Source organism: Carcharodon carcharias, assembly GCF_017639515.1.
Source record: "Carcharodon carcharias isolate sCarCar2 chromosome 27 unlocalized genomic scaffold, sCarCar2.pri SUPER_27_unloc_1, whole genome shotgun sequence".
Classification (NCBI taxonomy): Eukaryota; Metazoa; Chordata; class Chondrichthyes; order Lamniformes; family Lamnidae; genus Carcharodon; species Carcharodon carcharias.
The window spans coordinates 2375202-2396732 of NW_024470624.1; the positions used below are offsets into that span (position 1 = coordinate 2375202).

Consider the following 21531-nt stretch of genomic DNA (forward strand, 5'->3'; position numbering starts at 1 on the left):
GAGCTCCAGGTCAGGACTGCTCGATACCTAATAAAAGGTCTTGCTCACTTCCACCCTCTATCTCTAATTGGGGAAAACAATACTGTATATTAAACACATTTTAGCCCAATAAATATATATGTAGCTGAGTGAGCTGCATGACGATTTTCAGGTCTTTGTATCCAGGAGAAGAAATGGTGTGCACCGATCTGATGATCAGCATGAATCGGCACCTTCAGTAGAATTGGGAGGGTGTATTTTAGGTCCAGCAGAGTGAGAATGGAGGGAGAGTGTGTGGAATGGGAGAGGAAAGAATGTTCCATAACAACTAGAATTGTCTGTTCTGAATTTCTACCCTGTCCTGATAGTGATGACTTTTATAAACTTCTTTTACAGGATATTACAAGGGAAAGATTTTCAGACAAAAATCTCAAACCAAATATCATGTCAAGATCTGACAGTCATTTCATTCATTGCGTCCAGAATATTGTCGGCATTTGAATCTACCATTTGAAATCTTTGTCTGTTCTGTCTGCTTCAAAAGATTTTAAACATCTGTGTGACTGGAAAAACACTGAGACACACACACCCGAGTGAGAGTGTTGCGGTGCACTGACCAGTTACACAGACTGAAAAATCATTGCACCATCCACAGTGGTGAGAGACGAGACACGTATTCTGTGTGTTCGAGGCTTCAACTAAATGTCCCACCTGCAGAGACCCAAGGACATCAAAACCATGGAGAAACTGTGGAAATGTGGGGACTGTGGGAAGGGATTCAGATCCCCATCTAAGCTGGAAATCCATCGACGCAGTCACACTGGGGAGAGGCCATTCACCTGCTCCAAGTGTGGGAAAGGATTCATTCAGTCATCCCATCTGCAAACACACCAGCAAGTTCACACTGGAGAGAGGCCGTACATGTGCTCTGTGTGTGGGAAAGGATTTACTCAGTCATCCCATCTGCAGACACATCAGCAAGTTCACACCGGGGAGAGACCATTCCCCTGCTCTGAGTGTGGGAAGGGATTCACTCGGTTATCCCACCTGCTGACACACCAGCGAGTTCACACCGGGGAGAGGCCATTCACCTGCTTAGATTGTGGGAAGGGATTCAGTGATTCATCCAACTTATTGGCACACCACCGAGTTCACACTGGAGAGAGGCCATTCACCTGCACTGTGTGTGGGCAGCGATTCAGTCAGTCATCCAGCCTGCTGAGACACCATGCCAGTCACACCGATAAGAGACCCTTTAAATGCTCTGACTGTGGGTGTGGTTTCAAAAGTGCTGTGGTCCTGATGTTCCACCAGCGCATTCACACTGAGGAGAGACCGTTCAGCTGCTCTCACTGTGCAAAGAGCTTCAGAACGTCATCCAGCCTGTGGAGACACCAGCGAGTTCACACTGGAGAGAGGCCGTTTACCTGCACTGAGTGTGGGAAGGGATTCAGTGATTCATCCAACCTGCAGAAGCACCAGCGAGCTCACAAGTGATTACAGGAGTTGGATTCTGCTGTTATTGCTGCTGTTAATCACATCCAGGACTGAACCATGTTCATTCTGACACTTGGTGAAGTGGGAGGGTCGGAGGGTTTCTTTCTGTTGGACTGGTCAGTCTCATGACTTTGCTTCCAGTGGGCTGATGCTTTTGAGCCTGGGAGTGCACATGTTCAGCAGAGCTGATCAAGTCCATTTCTTTTATCCTGGAGAGTAAATAGTGTTTTTCCAACACGACAGGTCAATCTAACATAAATATATTTGTCTCTGTTCCATTGAGTCTACAGCACAGGGCCAGGCCAGTCGGCTCATTTGGTCTCTGTCAGTATTTATGCTCCCCATGAGCCTCCACCCACCCCTCTTCATCTCTCTCATCAGCATATCCTTCTAGTCCTTTCTCCCTCATGTATGTATCTAGCTTCCCCTTAAACGTATTCATGCTTTTCACCTCAACCACTCGCTGTGGTAGCAAGTTCCACATTCTTACCACTCGCTGGATAAAGAGGTTTCTCATGAAATCCCTATTGGATCATTGAATCCCTTTATCATCTTAAAGACTTCCATCAAGTCACCCTTCAGTCTTCTCTTTTCTAGAGAAAAGCAGCCCCAGCCTTTCCTGAGGGTTAAATGCTCTCAGTTCTGGTATTATCCTTGTGAATCTTTGTTGCCCCTTCTCCAATGCCTCTATTTCCTTTTTCCAAATGGAGATCACATATGTTGATAGTACTCCCAGTGTAGTGTAACTATGGTTCGAAACAAGTTGAACATAACGTCCCTGCTTTTCAATTCTATCCCCCTAGAATGGAACCCAATATCTGGGCCCCACACTTTAGGACAGATGTGTAGTTCTTCGAGAGGGTGCAGAGGAGATTGACGAGAATGGCAGCAAGGATGAGGGACTTCAATTATTTAGAGAGACTGGAGCAGCTGAAATTGTTCTTTTTCAACCACAGAGTCACTAGGGCAGCGAAGGAGGCCATTCAGCCCATTGTGTGAATGCCAGCTCACTGCAGAGCAAACCAGTCAATCCCATTGCCTCGTTCTATCCCTGTCACCCTGAAAATTTATTTCCCTCAACTGCCCATCCAATTTCCTTTTGAAACTGTTCACTGTCTCTGCTTCCACCCACCTCGTAGACAGCGAGTTCCAGGTCATCACCACTCACTGTTTAAAAACATTCCTGCTAATTTCCCCCCCATATCTTTTCATTTGCATTCTTTCATGGGATGTGGGTGTAACTGGCTGGGCCAGCACTTATCGCCCATCCCTAATTGCCCCTTGAGAAGGTGGCTGTGAGCCGCCATCTTGAGCCGCTGCAGTTCATGTGGTGTAGGTACACCCACAGTGCTGTTAGGGAGGAAGCTGCAGGATTTTGACAGTGAAAGAACGGTGATGTAGATATATCTCCTGTACAGAACTTTAAATCTGTGTCCCCCTCGTCCATGTACCATCAGCGAATGGGAACAGCTTTTCTTTGTCCACCTTATCTAAACCTGTCATATTCTTGTACACCTCTATGAAATCTCCCCTCAACCTCCTTTGCTCCAAGGAGAACAACCCCAGCTTCCCCAAGTGGTTAAAATCCCTCATCCCTGGAACCATTCTGGTAAATCTCCTCTCCACCCTCTCAGGGACCCTCACATCCTTCCTAAAGTGTGGTGACCAGAACTGGTCTCAATACTCTTGTTGTGGCCTAACCAGAGCTTTATAAAGGTTCAGCAAAACTTCCCTGTTTTTGTTCTCAATCCCTCTATTTCTGAAGCTCAGGATCCCATGTGCTTTGCTAATTCCTCTCTCACTCTGTCCTGCCACCTTCAATGATCTCTGCAGATGAGCCCCCAGGTCCCTCTGCCCCTGCTCAGTCTTTAGAACTGTGCCATTAAGTCTATATTTCCTCTCCCTATCCCCTTTGCCAAATCACATCATATCCCACTTCTCTGTATTAAATTTCATCTGCCACTTCAGAGAATGTTGAGGGGAGATTTAAGTGTTGAACTAAACACACAGAGAAGAGGAGGCACTGCTTTCTTTAATATGTCACCCACAATTGAAGATGATCCCCTCCATTTAAATGCACACGAGAACCATAGAGCACAGAAGGAGGTTATTCGGCCCATCATGCTCCTGCTGGCTTTTTGAAAGAGCTGTCCAATTAATCCCATCACCCTGCAATTTTCTTTTCCTTTCAAGAATCTGTCCCATTCCCTTCTGAAAGATACAGTTGAATTTGCTTCCAGCGTGTTTTCAGGCAGTGAATTCCAAATCACAACAACTCGCTGTGATTTTTAAAACAAAAAAATCCTCAGTTTGGATGTGATGTGTTTGAATTTTCAAAAAGCGTTTGGAAAGGTGTCAAACAGGAGGTTTATACACAAAATGAGTTCTCAATCTCTGTGAATGATTTCGATGAGGGACCGAGCGTAATATCTGCAAGTTTGCTGACAATTAAACAAGGACTTGCATTTCTATAGCACCTTTCACAACCACAGGACGTCCCAAAGTGCTTTACGCCAACAAAGCACTTTTGAGGTGTAGTCACTGTTGTAATGTAGGAAACGCAGCAGCCAATTTACACACAGCAAGATCCCACAAACAGCAATGTGATAATGACCAGATGATCTGCTTTTAGTGATGTTGATTGAGGGATGGATGAGGGATTGAGGACACCGGTGATAACTCCCCTGCTGTATTTCAAAATAGAGGCCATGGGATCTTTTACATCCACTTGAGAGGGCAGACAGGGCTGGCAGTTTAACATGTCATTTGAAAGAAGGTTGCACTGATAGTGCAGCATTCCCCCAGTGCTGGCACTGGGAATGTTGACTTTGATTTTTGTCCTCCCGGTCCCAGGTGTGGGATTTGAACCCACAACCTCCTGACCCAGAGGTGAGAGTGTTACCCACTGAGCCACAGCTGACATGATAGGCAATACCCAGTTAGAAATGGAAAGTTACCCTTTGCCTCCAGTGTCTAAATTTAATAATAAAAACCCCAGTATAAATAACAAGTATTTGGCTGACAAATGTTGAAATGTTAGTTCAGAGCCACAAATTTCCACGTCACATTTGAGCCTCCAGCACCTTTCTGTCTCTATTTTGCTCATGTCAATGACAGCCAGGTGACGTTGCTGAGAGCTGAATTTAGTTGAGAATAACGGGGCCTGTGCCCCAGTTGGAAAACTGCCATGGGTGTCACACTGATAGAGACACAGCAAGGTGCTGGAGGACTGACTGGTAAATGGGCCTCCAACCAATCAGGGCATGGGAGGGGGTGACCGGGGCTGATGGTGACCCGACCCCATGGGTTCAGTGCCCCTGTGTCCAAAGTGGGGAATAATAGGAACAGGGTACAGAGGAGCCAAAAAGAAACCATTTGGGTCCAGAACATTGTGCACATCCTTTTACTCTGGTTGTCTTTGATCCTCGAGTAATTTTCTGTTTTTTTTAACCATGTTCAAATTCATTAATAAACTTTTATCAGTAAAAATATTTGATTTTGCTGGACTTTTCATGATTAGATTTCTGCACTTTAGGAAAAGTGGGTGAGAGGGGTTGGCAGGCTCTTTAACAGAAAGTGAGTCCCTCTAAGATAATTGGCAAAAGAGCCAGAGGAGGAGATGAGAATTTATTTTTCACACAGCGATGTTAGAAAATGGGGTTCAGGGAGTAAATTAACCCTTTATCCCCCTTTTCCCAAACTCTGAAATGATTCACAGTGATAACCCTTATTGGTGACAGTGGTTAGATTTTATTCAGTATAAAAAAGACCTGATACATGCTCATGTCTGAGCAGTAGTATCAAAGTGCAGCAGCATTACCATTACACTCTGGGTAGAAGCACCATCTCCACGTAAATGCTCCCCGGTCTGCCCCAGATGCCATGGCACCAGTCAATGCAATATGTACAAGCGGAGGTCATGCCTGACATATCTGTTAGAATTCTTTGGGGAGGTAATGAGTAGGTTAGACAAAGGAGAGCCAATGGTTGTTATCTACTTGGATTTCCAGAAGGCCTTTGACAAGGTGCCGCACAGGAGGCTGCTCAGTAAGATAAGAGCCCATGGTGTTAGAGGCAAGGTACTAGCATGGATAGAAGATTGGCTGTCTGGCAGGAGGCAGAGAGTGGGGATAAGGGGGTCCTTCTCAAGATGGCGGCCGGTGACTAGTGGAGTTCCACAGGGGTCAGTGTTGGGACCACAACTTTTCACTTTATACATTAATGATCTAGATGAAGGAACTGAGGGCATCCTGGCTAAGTTTGCAGATGATAGAAAGATAGTTGGAAGGACAGGTAGTATTGAGGAGGCGGGGAGGCTGCAGAAGGATTTGGACAGGTTAGGAGAATGGGCAAAGAAGTGGCAGATGGAACACAACGTGCACTTTAGTAGGAAGAATAGAGGCATAGACTATTTTCTAAATGGGGAGAGAATTCAGAAATCTGGAGTGCAAAGGGACTTGGGTGTCCTAGTCCAGGATTCTCTTAAGGTTAACTTGCATGTTGAGTCAGTAGTTAGGAAGGTAAATGCAATGTTGGCATTTATTTTGAGAGGACTAGAATATAAAAGCAGAGATGTGCTGCTGAGGCTTTATAAGGCTCTAGTCAGACCACAATTTTGTAAGCAATTTTGGGCCCCGTATCTCAGGAAGGATGTGCTGGCCCTGGAGAGGGTCCAGCGGAGGTTCACGAGAATGACCCCAGGAATGAAAAGCTTAACATATGAGGAACGTTTGAGGACTCTGGGTCTATACTCAATGGAGTTTAGAAGGATGAGGGGGGAATCTGACTGAAATTTACAGAATACTGAAAGGCCTGGATAGAGTGGACGTGGAGAAGATGTTTCCATTAGGAGAGACTAGGACCCGAGGGCACAGCCTCAGAGTAAAGGGAAGACCTTTTAGAACAGAGATGAGGAGAAACTTCCATAGCCAAAGAGTGATGAATCTATGGAATTCATTGCCACAGAAGGCTGTGGAGGCCAGATCATTGAGTTTATTTAAGACTGAGATAGATAGGTTCTTGATTGGTAAGGGGATCAAAGGTTACAGGGAGAAGGTGGGAGAATAGGGTTGAAAAACTTTTTAGCCATGATTGAATGGTGGAGCAGACTTGATGGGCCGAATGGCCTAATTTCTGCTCCTAGGTTTTATGGTCTTACAAATCTCTGTGCTCGGGGAATCCCTTCTGATACATTTTTACGTCACAAAGTCTATAGAGACTGATTTAACCCAATCATTGCCGAGCTAACATTTGAACGGACCAATTACAAAACCTGTCATTGAACCATCTGTACCCGCCCAAGCCACGTCAAACTCTCAAACAATTGGCTTCCCACGCTCCATCCCCGGTACAGGGAGTCAGCATTCTCATGCCAAGCAGTGAAAACATGGTGGCCTTGACACCCAGGTGTCGTCTAGGATTCAAGGCACTCTTGTTTTCTCTGTCCTCTGGGAGCTGTTCGTCTCCCTGTTCCCACATAGCAAGTCATCTGTTCTCAGCTCTGCCAGATTTCTGCTGAAGTTTGGCCCCTTTTACACCTTTTGGATCAATAAAACATTTGGTCAATGAAGACCCAAACCACAATTTCCCATCCTGTCACCTGTCAATCATCCTCACCCAGAGAGTAATCACAACAGGAATAAAAACAGGAGAAGTGCAACAATCCAATTAAAAATAAATGCACAGCCAGTCATAGTTTTTATTTAGTGTTCACTAATTAGCAAGAAAACAGAAGGTAGGGGGTCCCCCAGGAATCTTACAGTCCACATCTTGAGGGGGAGAAGAACTCTCTCTCTGACCCTTCACTCAGTTTCACTCCATTATTTTCCAGTTCTGTCCTGGCCCCGCCTGGGATAATATCTACTCGATCTTTTCTTCTCCTGCAGGAGCGTCGTGAGTTCCAGGTTACATAAGGACATATGCTTCAAGCAACAGATCAAGCATGGATGTAAAAGATTCTCCAGCTCTCTCCTCACCCCTGCCCAACTTGTGGACAGTTCTCACTTGGTATTATTTCTCTCAAGCCCTTAATTGACCCAATCCAAATGTTGATCTCTGTTAGTTCAATTTTCGTCACTTTTTGACCATGACCAGTGTGTTTCAACACCTTGATGATGTCAAAGTGTTGTCTCATTCTCTTGGTCACATTAACCATTTTATGTCATGTTGTTTGTTAAGTAGCTGTGTATGTTTGGGACCCGTTCCTCAGTCCACTTCAACATGAATTTACGCATGCTATTGTCTTCACATGTAACAAATCACATCTGCACACTCACACCGGTATCCCAATGTCAGGCCACATATTCTGACCTTTCAGGTGCCCTTATCAAAAGATCAAAGCGAGTGTCTGTCTTTGCTTATCTCCCCCTGTTATGGTCCTGATATTTCAGGTGGTGGCCAGACTGTCAAATGTGGTTTTCTTTAAAACAAAATTCATAGGTAAGGATGTAAATATCTCCCAGAGAAATCTATCAACTTATTCATCTCATCTACACCTCCCTGGCTTTCACTAGAATGTAGGTGGATACCAGATTGATACATTCCACTGATCACCCGGGTGAGTTACTCCAATTCCTTTACTGTCCAATACAATATATTCATCATATCTTTAAAACAGAAATCAAACATTCCCAATTGATTTCAGGCATTAACATATTGTTTTATTTATTTTAGATGTCAGGCTGGGGTTGTTTTACTTGAATCCGGGAAGTTGAGGGGAGATTTGATGGAGGTGTACAAGATTATGACAGGTTTAGATAAGGTGGACAAAGAAAAGCTGTTCCTATTCGCTGATGGTACAAGGAGGAGAGGGACACAGATTTAAGGTTTTGGGCAGGAGATGCTGGGCGGATGTGAGGAGTAATATTTTTACACGGCGAGTGGTAATGACCTGGAACTTGCTGTCTATGAGGGGTGGGAAGCAGAAACGATGAACAATTTAAATAGGCAATTGGATGGACACGAGGGAAATAAGCTTTCAGGGATTCAGTGATAGAATGGGGGAATGGGTCTGAATGGATTGCTCTACAGAGAGCTAGCATGGACTTGATGGGCTGAATAGTCTCCTTGTATATCTTCATGACTCCATGACTCAAAGTCAGAAAATTCAGCTGTTCCAGTCTCTGGCCCCTCGTTCCTGGTGCCATTGTCGTAAATCTCCTCTGCACCCTCTGTAAGAACTTCACATCTTTCCTAAAATGTGGGGCCCAGATACAGTTAGCACATTTAAAGGGTCTCTCATTGGTGTGAGTGACATGGTGTGTCAGCAGGCTGGATGACGGAGGGAATTGCTGCCCACACACGGTGCAGGTGAATGGCCTCTCTCCGCTGTGAACTCGCTGATGTATCCACAGATGTGCTGAATCACTGAATCCCTTCCCACGCTCAGAGCAGGTGAATTGTCTCTCCCCGGTGTGAACTTGCTGATGTGTCCACAGATCAGATGAATGACTGAATCCCTTCCCACACTCAGTGCAGGTAAATGGCCTCTCCTGGATGTGAACTCGCTGGTGTGTCAACAGGTGGGATGATCGTGTGAATCCCTTCCCACACTCAGAGCAGGTAAACGGCCTCTTCCCACTGTGAGCTTGCTGGTATCTCAGCAGGCTGGATAAATAAGCAAATCCCTTCCCACACTGGAGCAGGTGAGTGGCCTTTCCCCAGTGTGAACTCGCTGGTGCATCTGCAGTTTCGACAACCGAATGAATCCTTTGCCACATTCAGAACAGGTGAATGGCCTCCCCATGGTGTGCACTCGCTGGTGTTCCTGCAGGTTGGATGAACTTCTAAACCTTTTTGTGCAGTGAGAGCAGCTGAATGGTCTCTCCTCAGTGTGAAAACGCTGGTGGAACATCAATTCCTGAGAGCTTTTGAAGCTACTCCCACAGTCAGAACATTTAAAGGGTCTCTCATCAGTGTGAGTGACATGGTGTCTCAGCAGGCTCGATGACTGCGTGAATCGTTTCCCACACATGGTGCAGATGAACAGACTCTCCCTGGTGTGAACTCGCTGGTGTATCCGCAAGTGGGATGACTGAGTGAATCCCTTCCCACAGTCAGAGCAGGTGAATGGTCTCTCCCCGGTGTGAACTCGCTGGTGTCTCATCAGGTGGGATGAATGAGTGAATCCCTTCCCGCACATGGAGCAGGTGAATGGCCTCTCTCCAGTGTGGCTGCGTCGATGAATTTCCAGCTTTGATGGGGATATGAATCCCTTCCCACAGTCCCCACATTTCCACAGTTTCTCCATTGTGCGGGTGTCCTTAGGTCGCCCCAGATTCAATGATCAACTGAGCAGTCACACACAGAACACGTGTACAGTCCCTCCCGTGATGTTTTATCAGGCTGCGTAACTGGTCAAATCTCTTTCCACAGTCAGTGCACTGGAACACTCTCACTCAGATGTGTCTGTCTCAGTGCACTTCCAATAACACTGATTTTAAAACCTTCTGAAGCAGAATGAACAGACAAACATTTCTTCTTCTAGATTCAAAGGCCATTGATATTCAGCTCCTGATGAATTGAGTGACTCTGTCAGATCTTGCTGTAACATGTGGTTTGCGATCTGTCTGCAAAACCTCCCCTTCTAATATTCTGTAAAAGGAGTTTACAAAAGTCATCACTGTCAGTTCGCGACAGAAATTCAGAACAGAATTCTAGTTTCTATGGAACATTCTTTCCTTTCTCATCCCCAACAGCTGTAAATCTCTGTCCCACACACTATTCCTCCATTCCTACTCTGCTGTATCTAATATACACCCTCCCAATTCTCCTAAATTTGTCAATTCATGCTCATTGTTTGATCCATGCTCAGTGGTTCCAGTGCAGGACACAGAGCCCTGAAAATCTACCTGCAGGCTGCGAGACCTGGAACCCACTGACTTGTGGAAGCAGAGGCGATCAACGATTTCAAAATGAAATTGGGTGATAACTTGAAGGGAATAAAAATGCAGGGGAACGGGGATATGGAAAGGGAATAGGACTGACTGGGTTGCTCTACAGGGAGTCGACATGGACTTGAGTTGCCAAATGGACTCCTTCAATACATTCATGAATCTATGGCTGGAAATATGTAACCTAGCTACAGCAATATATTACAGGACTAGAAAAAAATAATAAATGTATTTCATCAGCGAACCAGAAATAATACATTTGATATGTACCATTAAACAACACTAGGAAAGAGACCAAAGAGACCATCCTTTTAGCCAGACAAATAAATGTGTCAAGCTGAGGGAACAAAGGATGTCAATGTCTTTAAGAGAGAGAGAGACCTGGGCCAACCTTTCCAGAGTCTGCACCCTCCCTGGATTCACTTCCTTTCCCTTCAGTTCCCGCAAGTCAACAATTTCCCCCCAGAATGAGAAAAGAAATGGAAAGGGGGAAACATTGATTTACTCACAGATGTTGCCCAGAGGAGGAAGTTTTAATCTGAAGCTCATTGTCCAACTTCCGCTTTGTGACGTCCACAATCCTGCCTGAATCAGCCAATAGGAATCAGTCTGCTCCGCGGTGACGTCCTCGGGTTCCAGACTGCAGGCTAGGTGCGCGGACACGGGAGCTCCGCCCCCACCCATTGTTCCCCCTCCCCATCCATCTCCTCGAGCCAAGGTTTCCAGGCAAACGACTGACAGCTCCGGCCAGAGCGAGAAGCCTCTCGGAGAACTCGGGAGAGGGGAAGCTGCGCATGTGCGAGGCAGAGCCCGCTCCTTCCCTTCATGCTGAGGGGTTGACCAATGGGATTAGTTGGAGGACCAGAAGGACTCTGGCCCTCCAGCCAATCAGAGCGCGGGCTTTGTGTGAATGAAGATTGAGCTTCACACAGACTAAAACTTCCTCCTGTGTCCAACATCTGTGAGTAAAACACTTTTATTTCTCCCCCTTTTCATTTCTTTTCTCATTCTGGGGGGAAATTGTTGACTTGCAGGAACTGAAGGGAAAGGAAGTGAATCCAGGGAGGGTGCAGACTCTGGAAAGGTTGGCCCAGGTCTCTCTCTTAAATACATTGACATCCTTTGCTAAAGACTGGCACATTCCAAAGTCCAGGACTACGTGCTGAGGGACGCACTAAAGCTTGGGGCAGCTGCCGCAAAGGCGCAATGAGGAAGGGTTGCTGTCTAAGACCTTTCTGCCACAGTGCACCGAGAGACTGGGAACTGGTCAGAGCACCTCGGGCTATACAGCTCAAAATGAATGTCTGCAAATGATTGTAACATTCATTGATCGTATTGATGCACCTTGTGATACATGCTGTAAAAGTTGTACCTGATTGTATTTTTGTGATAGTGATTTTAAAATGGTTTGGAATGTTCTTGAAAATATTTTATGAATAAAGTATATTTTTGCAAAAAAAAATTATTTGTCCGGCTAAAAGGATGGTCTCTTTCCGAATGTTCACAATTAAAGGGGTGGTTTCCCCAGGAGATGGCTGACATTTAAGGAGACAATTTCAGGGTGTTTAACTGTCCTGTATTTTAAGGGGTTGCTCCTTATTTTGCCTTTTGTCCCGTATTTCTAGGACAGCCTGTGGGAAACTGATCCCGGGAGTCTCCAGGGTGAGTTTGAGTGATTCAAGTGGGACGGCATGTCAGTAAGTCGGCCAGCAGAGAGATGATGTTGTGACTGAACAAGAAAAGCTGTAAGTTTTAGTGTATTTTAAGCCCCACCACCCCTCCTACTATTAATGTCTCAAGGCCCTTCTACCCACACCCTCTCATATTGAAACCCAAACCCCCCTCCAACCTGCTGCCACGATCACCAGCCTCCCACCACCACCCATTTCCCACACCCATGCCTCCAGCCCCATAGCTGACATGTCTCTTATTTTATATTATAAGAATTCTGACCCTGGACAACAGAGAAATACAGAACACAGATATGCCTAATGTTGAGATAGGGGACATAAACCTCTTTAATTAAGTTCATTTATTATCCTTTCCTGTCTTGTAATATCAGACTTTAGCTACATTATATATTTTCAGTCATTGAGTCAATATGGCACAGAAGGAGTCCATTTGACAACTTGCATCCATGCTGACTCTCTGTCGAACAATCCAGCCAATCCCGTTCCCCTCCACATCCCCGTTCCCCTGCAAGTTTATTTCCTTGAAGTGTCCACCCAATTTCAGTTTGAAATGGTTGATTGTCTCTGCATCCACTATCCTCATTGGCAGTGGGTTCCAGGTCATCACCACTCGCTGCTGAAATAAAGTTCCTCCTCACAGCCCCATGTATCTCTCATCTTGTGATAGAGTTCTGTGTATTACACTTGTTTTTAGTGCAGTAATATTGGGTGTATATTAGGTATAGCAGAGTGAGAATGGAGGGAGAATGATGACTTTTGTAAACTCCTTTTACAGGATATTAGAAGAGGAGGATTTCCAAACAGAAATCTCAAACCAAACATCAAGATCTGACAGACATTCAGCTCACTGGGACTGGAATATCATTGGGCTTTGAATTTGGAAGCAGAAATGTTTGTCTGTTCTGTCTGCTTCAAAAGATTTTAAACATCAGTGTGACTGGAAAAGCACCGAGACACACACACACCCGAGCGAGAGTGTTCTAGTGCACTGAGTGTAGAAAGAGCTTTCACCTGTTACACAGCCTGAAAAAACATCACCCCATTCACAGTGAGGAAAGACATTATCCATGTTCTGTTTGAGGACAAGGCTTCAACTGATCATCGGACCGAGAGAGACACAAGGACACCCGCACCATGGAGAAACCGTGGAAATGTGGGGACTGTGGGAAGGGATTCAAATCCCCATCTGAGCTGGAAACTCATCGACGCAGTCACACCGGGGAGAGGCCATTCACCTGCTCTGAGTGTGGGAAGGGATTCACTCAGTTATCCCACCTGCTGACACACCAGCGAGTTCACACCGGGGAGAGGCCGTTCACCTGCTCTGTGTGTGGGAATGAATTCACTCAATTATCTAGCCTGCAGTCACACCAACGAATTCACACTGGGGAGAGACCATTTACCTGTTCTGAATGTGGGAAGGGATTCAGTAATTCATCCCGCTTACTGAGACACCGGCGAGTTCACACTGGTGAGAGGCTGTTCACCTGCTTTGTGTGTGGGAAGGGATTCATTGATTCATCCAACCTGCTGCGACACCAGCGAGTTCACACTGGGGAGAGACCATTCATCTGCTTTGAGTGTGGGAAGGCATTCAGTGATTCATCCACCCTGCAGATACATCAGCGAGTTCACACTGGGGAGAGGCCGTTCACTTGCTCTGAATGTGGGAAGGGATTCAGTAATTCATCCGAACTGCATAAACACCAGCGACTCCACACTGGGGAGAGGCCATTCACCTGCTCTCAATGTGGGAAGAGATTCAGTAATTCATCTGACCTGCAGAAACATCAACGAGTTCACACTGGGGAGAGGCCGTTCACCTGCTCTCAATGTGGTAAGGGATTCAGTCATTCGTCCAACCTGCAGAGACACCAGCGAGTTCACACCAGGGAGAGGCCATTCACCTGCTCTCAATGTGGGAAGGGATTCACTCAGTCATCCCACCTGCTAAGACACCAGCGAGTTCACAACTGATTCCAGGGGTTGGAATCTGCTGTTATTGCTGCTGTTAATCACATCCAGGACTGAACCATGTTCATTCTGACACTGGGTGAAGTGGGAGGGTCGGAGGGTTTCTTTCTGCTGGACTGGCCGGTCTCACGACTTTGCTTCCAGTGGCTGATGCTCTTTGAGCCTGGGAGTGCACATTTCCAGTGAAATTATCCACAAAAGCTGATGAAGGACATTTATTTTATCCTGGATAGTAAATAATGTTTTTCCTACCACTACAGGTCGACCTAAAATAAATACAGGAAGTGTTGGAAAAGCTCAGCTGGTCTGGCAACATCTGTGAAGAGAGAAACAGAGTTAACGTTTCGAGTCCAATATGACTCTTCTCCAGAACCTCAGAGAGAGAGAGAAATGTGATGGGTTTGATGCGATTGAGAAAGGGGGAAGGGTCCGGTAGAACTAAAGGGAAAGTCACGGATTGGGTAGAGGGCAAGTGAGATTAAAAAACAAAAATGTCCTGAACAAAAGGCAAAGGGAGAGGTAATGGTTGCAGTAAAGAAACAAAGCATTGGTCCAGAGTAAGTGTTAATTGCAGAATAAAGGACAGCTCTGTCTGAAAGCAAAAATCGTGAAATCAAGATGTAGACTGGCACTTGGCAAAAAAAAACCAAAATGGAGGACCGAGCTGATGGTCTGAAGTTATTGAACACAATGTTGGGTCCAGAAGGCTGTAGAGTGCCTCATCGGAGGATGAGGTGCTGTTCGTCCAGCTTGTGTTGGGCTTCTCAGGAACATTGCAGCAGGCCAAGGATAGAAATGTGAGCATGAGAGCAAGGTGGTGAATTATAATGGCAGCAACTGGAAGGTCAGGGTCATGCTTGTGGACTGAGCGGAGGTGTTCCACAAAGAGGGCAGCAAACAGGGGACACATTTGGGACCAGAACATTGTGCACACCCTTTTACTCTGGTTGTCTTTGACCTGCAAGTTATTTTCTGTTTTTTTAACCATGTTCTGTTTCATTAATAAACTTTTATTCGTAAAATGTTTGATTTTTCTGGGCTTTTCAATGATTAGATTTGTGCGCTTTAGGGAAAGTGGATGAGAGGGGTTGGCAGGCTCTTTAACAGAAAGTGAGTCCCTCTAAGGTAATTGGCAAAGGAGCCAGAGGGGGAGATGAGATTTTATTTTTTGACACATTGAGTTGTTCTGATCAACCTGAAAGCAGATTCATCAGTATCTTTCCAAAGGCTAAATACTTGAAAGGAAAGAATTTCCAGGGCTGTGGGGTTGGAGCAGAGCGCTTGGGTGAATCAGAGAGTCCTTTCAAAGAGATGGCAGGAGCTCGATGGGCTGAATAGACTCCTTCTGCAGCCTGTGAACCTGAGGCTCCTGCTTTTGTGCAGGTTATAAGGGACAGATTTCATTTCAGCTTCTTCCCTGTATCTGTATTTAAAGAGACGGGTTTCTGTTCAGCTCTGAGTGACCGATATAACAATGTCTCCACTCTGTATATTTAAACATGGAACAAAGCCTTGCGTGGCCGATTATAGTCAACAGCCTTCCTGTAGCTCTCTCTGGACACAGCAAGAAAGTGTTTGACTGCTTAACAATAGCGGTGCCTCCTGAAAATAATTCAAACATCAGATCAAAAACAGCCTGCATTTATATAGCACCTTTAAACATCCCAGGTAGCTTCACTGGAGTGATTACAAAACAGAAGATGACACTGAGCCACATATTAGCTCAGATGACCAGTAGCTTGGTCAGAGTGGTAGGTTTTAAGCAGAGTCCTAAAGGACCAAAAAAGATCGAGGGGCAGAGAGGTTTCGGGAGGGAACTCCAGAGGGTGGGGCCCAGGCAGCTGAAGACACGGTCCCCAGTGACTGTGCAATAGAAACGGGGGACACTGAAGAGGCCAGAATTAGTGGAGCACAGATATCTCGGAGGGTTGTCGGGATGGAGAAGATACAGAGATGGGGGAAAGAGTGTGTGACCACGTGGTGTTTTGAAAAAAAGGAGGCCGTGGAAGGATTTGAATAGAATGGGCCCAAATTTAGCTCAATGAAAATCCCATTCACCTTTACGGAGGTAAAACCAGGCCCAAGGAAGAGAATTTTGAAATTGAGGCATTACTTGAGTGGGAGCCAATGTCGGTCAGTGAGCACAGAGGGTGATAGATGATTGGGACTGAGTGTGAGCTGGGAGATGGGCAGCAGAGTTTCTCTATTGAAGAAAACTGGTCCAGTTCTGTACATTTCCCATCACACCGCTTATGTCTAAGATCAAGCTGACATCATCGCATTCCATTGGGATTGTGCAATCCGCTGATGTCATCACATTCTATTGTGATGATGTCATAAGACGACATCAGCATGTTTGTGATTCCACAATCAGCTGACACCAGACTATAGACTTCATTGGGAGTGTGGGATTAGCTGATGGCTGCACATTCCTGAAGGGAGAGAATTCTCTCTCTGACCCCTCACACAATTGCACTACGTTATTTTCCAGTTCTATTCTGGCCCCGCCTGGGGTAACATTTCAATCTTTTCTTCTCCTGAAGGAGTACCATGAGTTCTAGGTTACTCGTACATAAGGACATATGCTTCAAGCAACAGATCAAGCATGGGTGTAAATGAGTCTCTAGTTCTCTCTTTATCCCTGTCCAACTTGTGGACAGTTCTCACTCGGGGTTATTTCTCCCAAGCCCTTCTTTGTCCCAATCCGTAATTTTTTTATCCCTTTCAGTTTAGTTTTACTCACTTTTCAACCATGACTGGTGTCTTTAATTCTATCCTGACTGTTTTAAAGTCAGTTTCTCTCTGGAGTGTGTGTCAGTGCCTTGATCACATCAAAATGTTGTCTCATTCCTCTGGCCACATTAACCATTCCATGTCATACAGTTTGTCACGTTGCTGTGTATGTTTGGGACTCTTCCATGTATTTCACCATGAATTTCCTTCTATTAGTTGCTTAATATCTAACAAATATCACATCTGCATGTCCACTGGTATCCCAATATTATGCCAGACACTTTTTGACTTTCATGTTATATTATCTAAAATTCATGGGGATGAAGGGAGCACTGGGGGGGTTCGGGGTGTGTGTGTGTGTGTGGAGGTCGGTGGGAGGGGGGGAGGGTGGCGGCGGTGGGTCTGCCTCAAGAGCTTTGCTGATCTCACTCTGTGCGGTCCCGATATTTCAGGTAGTGGCCAGGATTTCAACTATTGTTTTCTTTTAAAAAAGGGTTCCGAGGCAAGTGATATAAACATTTCCGAGAGAAAGCTATCGACTTATTCATCTTGTCTACACTTCCCTGAATTTCACTGGAATGTACATGGATACCAGATTGATCTATTCCACTCACCTACACCCAAGGTGAGTTATTCCAATTCCTTCACTGCCCAGTGAAATTGTAAACATTCCCATTTTGTTCCAGGCATGAACATATCTTGTTTCTTTGTTCTGGCTGGGACTGTTCTCCTTGGAGCAAAGGAGGTTGAGGGGAGATTTGATAGAGGTGTACAAGATTATGACAGGTTTACATCAGCTGGGCAAAGAAAAGTTGTTCCTGCCAAGGACGAGGGGACACAGGTTGAAGGTTTTAAGTGAGAGATGTGGGTGGGGATGTGAGGAAGAAGTTTTTTTTACACAGCAAGTGAGAATGACCTGGAACTCGCTGCCTATGAGGTGGTGCAATCAGAGGTGATGAACGATTTCAAAAGAAAATTGGATGGGCACTTGAAGGCAATAAACTTGCAGGGATACGGGGATATAGAGGGGGAATGGGACCTACTGGGTCGCTCTACAGAGAGTCAGCATGGACTCGGGGTATCAAATGGACCTTTATGAAGGTAACTTTGTAACATTTAACCCATGTTGGTGCAGCTGTTCAACAAAACTAACAACTTCTTAAACAAATATTTGTGACTCTTGACCAATGGGAAAAGTGTTCCTCATTTCCCCACAACAAATTAAACCAATCAGCTTGGAGTCCCTTCTAACTGTGAACTATAACTTGTATCTAAACAGGGTGTCCTGGAACACCTGTTGCTCTGACCCCTTCCTGACCTTAACACCAGTTTTATTTTCTTAAAGCTACATTACAGTATCTGGAACTGAAAGAGCCAGGCAATTGAAGACTGTTCATTGTTAAGCTTACATACAGTACAATTTGGTAATATAAGCCTTATTAATTACACAAATGTGTCATCCAGGTGAAGTCTAACAGTTAACACTGATGACTCCAGTTATTTTGCAGGGAATCCCCACTCTTTTTAGTGACTTCAATGTGTTGACATCACCAAACCATAACTTTCATACTCCTTAACCTTGTGTCGATCCTCAGTACGAGGTGAATCTGGGTAACATTTTCACCAATCTAATCCACATACTGTCGAGGTGCAGCCACTGTCTAACACAGCACAGTTGAATGAGTCTGTGACTAAGATACTCATCACTGGACCAAAGCAACTTGTGACTAGTACAATTCCTTCAGAGTGATCATTATCATCATCTTCAGCCTCAGAATTCTCTGTATCACGTGTCAATTCAAAGACCTCGATTTTCCACTTTGGGCAGCTCATCACATAATGATATTTTGAGTCAGACCTGAAACACCTGTTAATTGGTCCCCGGTCATCCCTGGGGTTCATTCACCTATTCGTGCTGTTCCAATCCTGTCTTAAGTTGAGATATCTAGATCTGCTAAAGATGCTTTCATCTTCATTGGAAACCTGTCAAAGTCCAACAATGCTTCATAGGCATCCAGTAGATCATCTTTCTTTCAAATCTCATCAATGAACCTGAATAGAAGATCCAAACCTTCGTCAGTATCCAACTGACAGGCATCCAGCTCACTAAATACTTTGCTTCTGATTTTACTTTTGTTGGGAAGTGACAATGCCAAGACCAGACTTTGTTTCCTCCTTGGTAGGGACGTAACCCGTGTCCACATATCTACTTCATTCTTCCACTGGTCGTGTGGCTCAGACTCTGAGAACATCTGCGGGTAATCAGACTCTTACAATTTCCACTTGCTTTCAGCCATTTTTCACAAAAGCTACTCGGGTTGTAACTTTCTGTCTGAAATTTTATTTTCCTTTAGTTTCCAACTTTCATCATTAAACAAGCATTCTCCATTACTTTGTTATAATCCTGACAGCCTAATGGTGAAGGAAGAAACCGGAATCAATCTTTACTTAGTATAGATTTATTCATCGAGTGAAACATTACGGGAATACACCTCCTGACTTGACTCCACTCCCTGTCAGTAAGGATATGTGCTCAAGTAACTATCCAACCCATGATGTCCACCTGTATACACTTAACCTCAATTTACAGAATCAACAGCCACAGTCGTGGCATCTAAAAGGTCTCTAACCAGTGTGACTGTCATGGTGTGTCAGCGGCTTGGATGAACAATTGAATCTCTTCCCCCACTTAGACCCTGTGAACAGCCTTTCCCCGCTGTGAACTCGCTGGTGTCTCAGCAGATGGGATGAATCACTAAACCCCTTCCCACACTCAGCAGGTGAACAGCCTCTCCCCAGTGTGAACTCGCTGGTGTATCCGCAGGCGGGATGAATTACTGACTCTTTTCTCACGTTCAAGGTACGTGAACGGTCTCTCCCCAGTGTGAACTCGCTGGTGTGATTGCAGGCTGGATAACTGACTAAATCCCTTCCCACACTCAGGGCAGGTGAACGGTGTCTCCCCGGTGTGAACTCGCTGGTGTGATTGCTGGCTGGATAACTGACTAAATCCCTTCCCACACTCAGGGCAGGTGAACTGTGCCTCCCCAGCGTGAACTCGCTGGTGTGCCTGCAGGTGAGGTGACTGAGTGAATCCCTTCCCACACTCAGAGCAGGTGAACGGTATCTCCCCAATGTGAACTCGCTGGTTTTCCTGCAGGTTGGATGAACTTCTAAACCTCTTTGTGCAGTGAGAGCAGCTGAACAGTCTCTTCTCAGTGTGAAAATGCTGGTGGAACATCAGTTCCTGAGAGCTTTTGAACATACTCCCACAGTCAGAGCATTTAAAGGGTCTCTCACTGGTGTGAATTACATGGTGTCTCAGCAGGCTGGATGACTGCGTGAATCGTTTCCCACACATGGTGCAGATGAACAGACTCCCTGGTGTGAACTCGCTGGTGTATCCGCAAGTGGGACGACTGAGTGGATCCCTTCCCACAGTCAGAGCAGGTGAATGGTCTCTCCCCGGTTGAATTTGCTGGTGTCTCATCAGGTGGGATGAATGAGTGAATCCCTTCCCACACATGGAGCAGGTGAATGGCCTCTCTCCAGTGTGGCTGCGTAGATGAATTTCCAGCCTGGATGAGGTTATGAATTCCTTTCCACAGTTTCTCCATGGTGCAGGTGTTCTTTGGTCGCCTCAGATTCAATGATCAACTGAGCAGTCCAGACACAGAACATGGGTACAGTCCCTCCCGTGACTTTTTTATCAGGCTGTGTAACTAGTCAAAGCTCTTTCCACAGTCAGTGCACTGGAACACTCTCACTCGGATGTGTCTGTCTCAGTGCATTTCCAATAACACTGACTTTAAAACCTTCTGAAGCAGAATGAACAGTCAAACATTTCTCCTACTAGATTCAAAGGCCATTGATATTCAACTCCTGATGAATTGAGTGACTCTGTCAGATCTTGCTGTAACATGTGGTTTGAGATCAGTCTGCAAAACCTCCCCTTCTAATATTCTGTAAAAGGAGCTTACAAAAGTCATCACTGTCAGTCCATGATAGCAAATCAGATTTGCTGAATTCAGTTCCTGTAAGTCTACAATTTCCCCCCAGAATGAGAAAAGAAATGGAAAGGGGGAAACATTGATTTACTCACAGATGTTGCCCAGAGGAGGAAGTTTTAGTCTGAAGCTCATTGTCCAACTTCCGCATTGTGACGTCCACAATGGAACCTTGCCTGAATCAGCCAATAGGAATCACTCTGCTCCGCGGTGACGTCCTCGGGTTCCAGTCTGCCGGCCAGACGCGTGGACACGGGAGCCCCGCCCCCACCCATTGTTCCCCCTCCCCCTCCCCCTCCGCCTCACCGAGCCAAGGTTTCCAGACAACCGGCTGACGTCTCCGGCCAGAGCGAGAAGCCGTTCGGAGAACACGGGAGAGGGGAAGCTGCGCATGTGCGGGGAGAACACGCCTCTTCCCTTCATGCTGAGGGGCTAACCAATAGGCAGAGTTGGAGGACCGGAAGGACCCTGGCCCTCCAGCCAATCAGAGCGCGGGCTTTGTGTGAATGAAGATTGAGCTTCACACAGACTAAAACTTCCTCCTGTGTCCAACATCTGAGAGTAAAACACTTTCTTTTCTCTCTCTTTCCAATTCTTTTCTCATTCTGGGGGGAAATTGTTGACTTGCAGGAACTGAAGGGAAAGGAAGTGAATCCAGGGAGGGTGCAGACTCTGGAAAGGTTGGCCCAGGTCTGTCTCTCTCTCTCTTAAAGACATTGACATCCTTTGCTCCCTCAGCTTGATACATTTATTTGTCTG

At 45.7% G+C, this 21531-nt stretch overlaps 4 protein-coding genes across 5 annotated transcripts in view; 2 read left to right on the forward strand and 2 right to left on the reverse strand.

Annotated features, from left to right (window-relative positions):
• The window catches only part of LOC121273600 (zinc finger protein 585A-like), a 30007-nt gene extending 27364 nt beyond the window's left edge, over positions 1-2643 (forward strand). The window contains exon 5 of the mRNA XM_041180754.1: positions 683-2643. Within this exon, the coding sequence (XP_041036688.1) occupies positions 683-1476 (794 nt within the window). The 3' untranslated portion in view covers positions 1477-2643. The remainder of the gene's footprint in view (positions 1-682) is intronic.
• Positions 1-21531, forward strand: part of LOC121273703 (zinc finger protein 229-like) — a 1112939-nt gene that overhangs the window by 1089071 nt on the left and 2337 nt on the right. The window contains exons 1-3 of one of the 2 annotated variants that reach the window (XM_041180864.1): positions 11068-11328; positions 11993-12112; positions 12834-14023. In XM_041180864.1, the coding sequence (XP_041036798.1) occupies positions 13193-14023 (831 nt within the window). In that variant the 5' untranslated portion in view covers positions 11068-11328; positions 11993-12112; positions 12834-13192. Of the gene's footprint in view, positions 1-11067; positions 11329-11992; positions 12113-12833; positions 14794-21531 lie in introns of those variants that run through there. The other variant, XM_041180863.1, reaches the window with a different exon arrangement.
• Positions 8184-11066, reverse strand: LOC121273695 (zinc finger protein 239-like). Its single transcript, XM_041180852.1, has 2 exons — positions 10877-11066; positions 8184-10068 (listed from the first exon to the last, which is right to left on the reverse strand). The coding sequence occupies exon 2, from the start codon at positions 9192-9194 to the stop codon at positions 8217-8219; it is 978 nt and encodes a 325-aa protein (XP_041036786.1). The 5' UTR covers positions 9195-10068; positions 10877-11066; the 3' UTR covers positions 8184-8216.
• On the reverse strand, positions 18148-21002 carry LOC121273707 (gastrula zinc finger protein XlCGF7.1-like). Its single transcript, XM_041180868.1, has 2 exons — positions 20868-21002; positions 18148-20728 (listed from the first exon to the last, which is right to left on the reverse strand). The coding sequence occupies exon 2, from the start codon at positions 20289-20291 to the stop codon at positions 19539-19541; it is 753 nt and encodes a 250-aa protein (XP_041036802.1). The 5' UTR covers positions 20292-20728; positions 20868-21002; the 3' UTR covers positions 18148-19538.

Excerpts from the sequence above, each read along its gene's own strand:
- LOC121273695 (XM_041180852.1), bottom strand. The coding sequence starts at position 9,194 with ATGTGGCAAAGGATTCATTCGGTTGTCGAAACTGCAGATGCACCAGCG.
- LOC121273707 (XM_041180868.1), bottom strand. The coding sequence starts at position 20,291 with ATGTGTGGGAAGGGATTCACTCATTCATCCCACCTGATGAGACACCAG.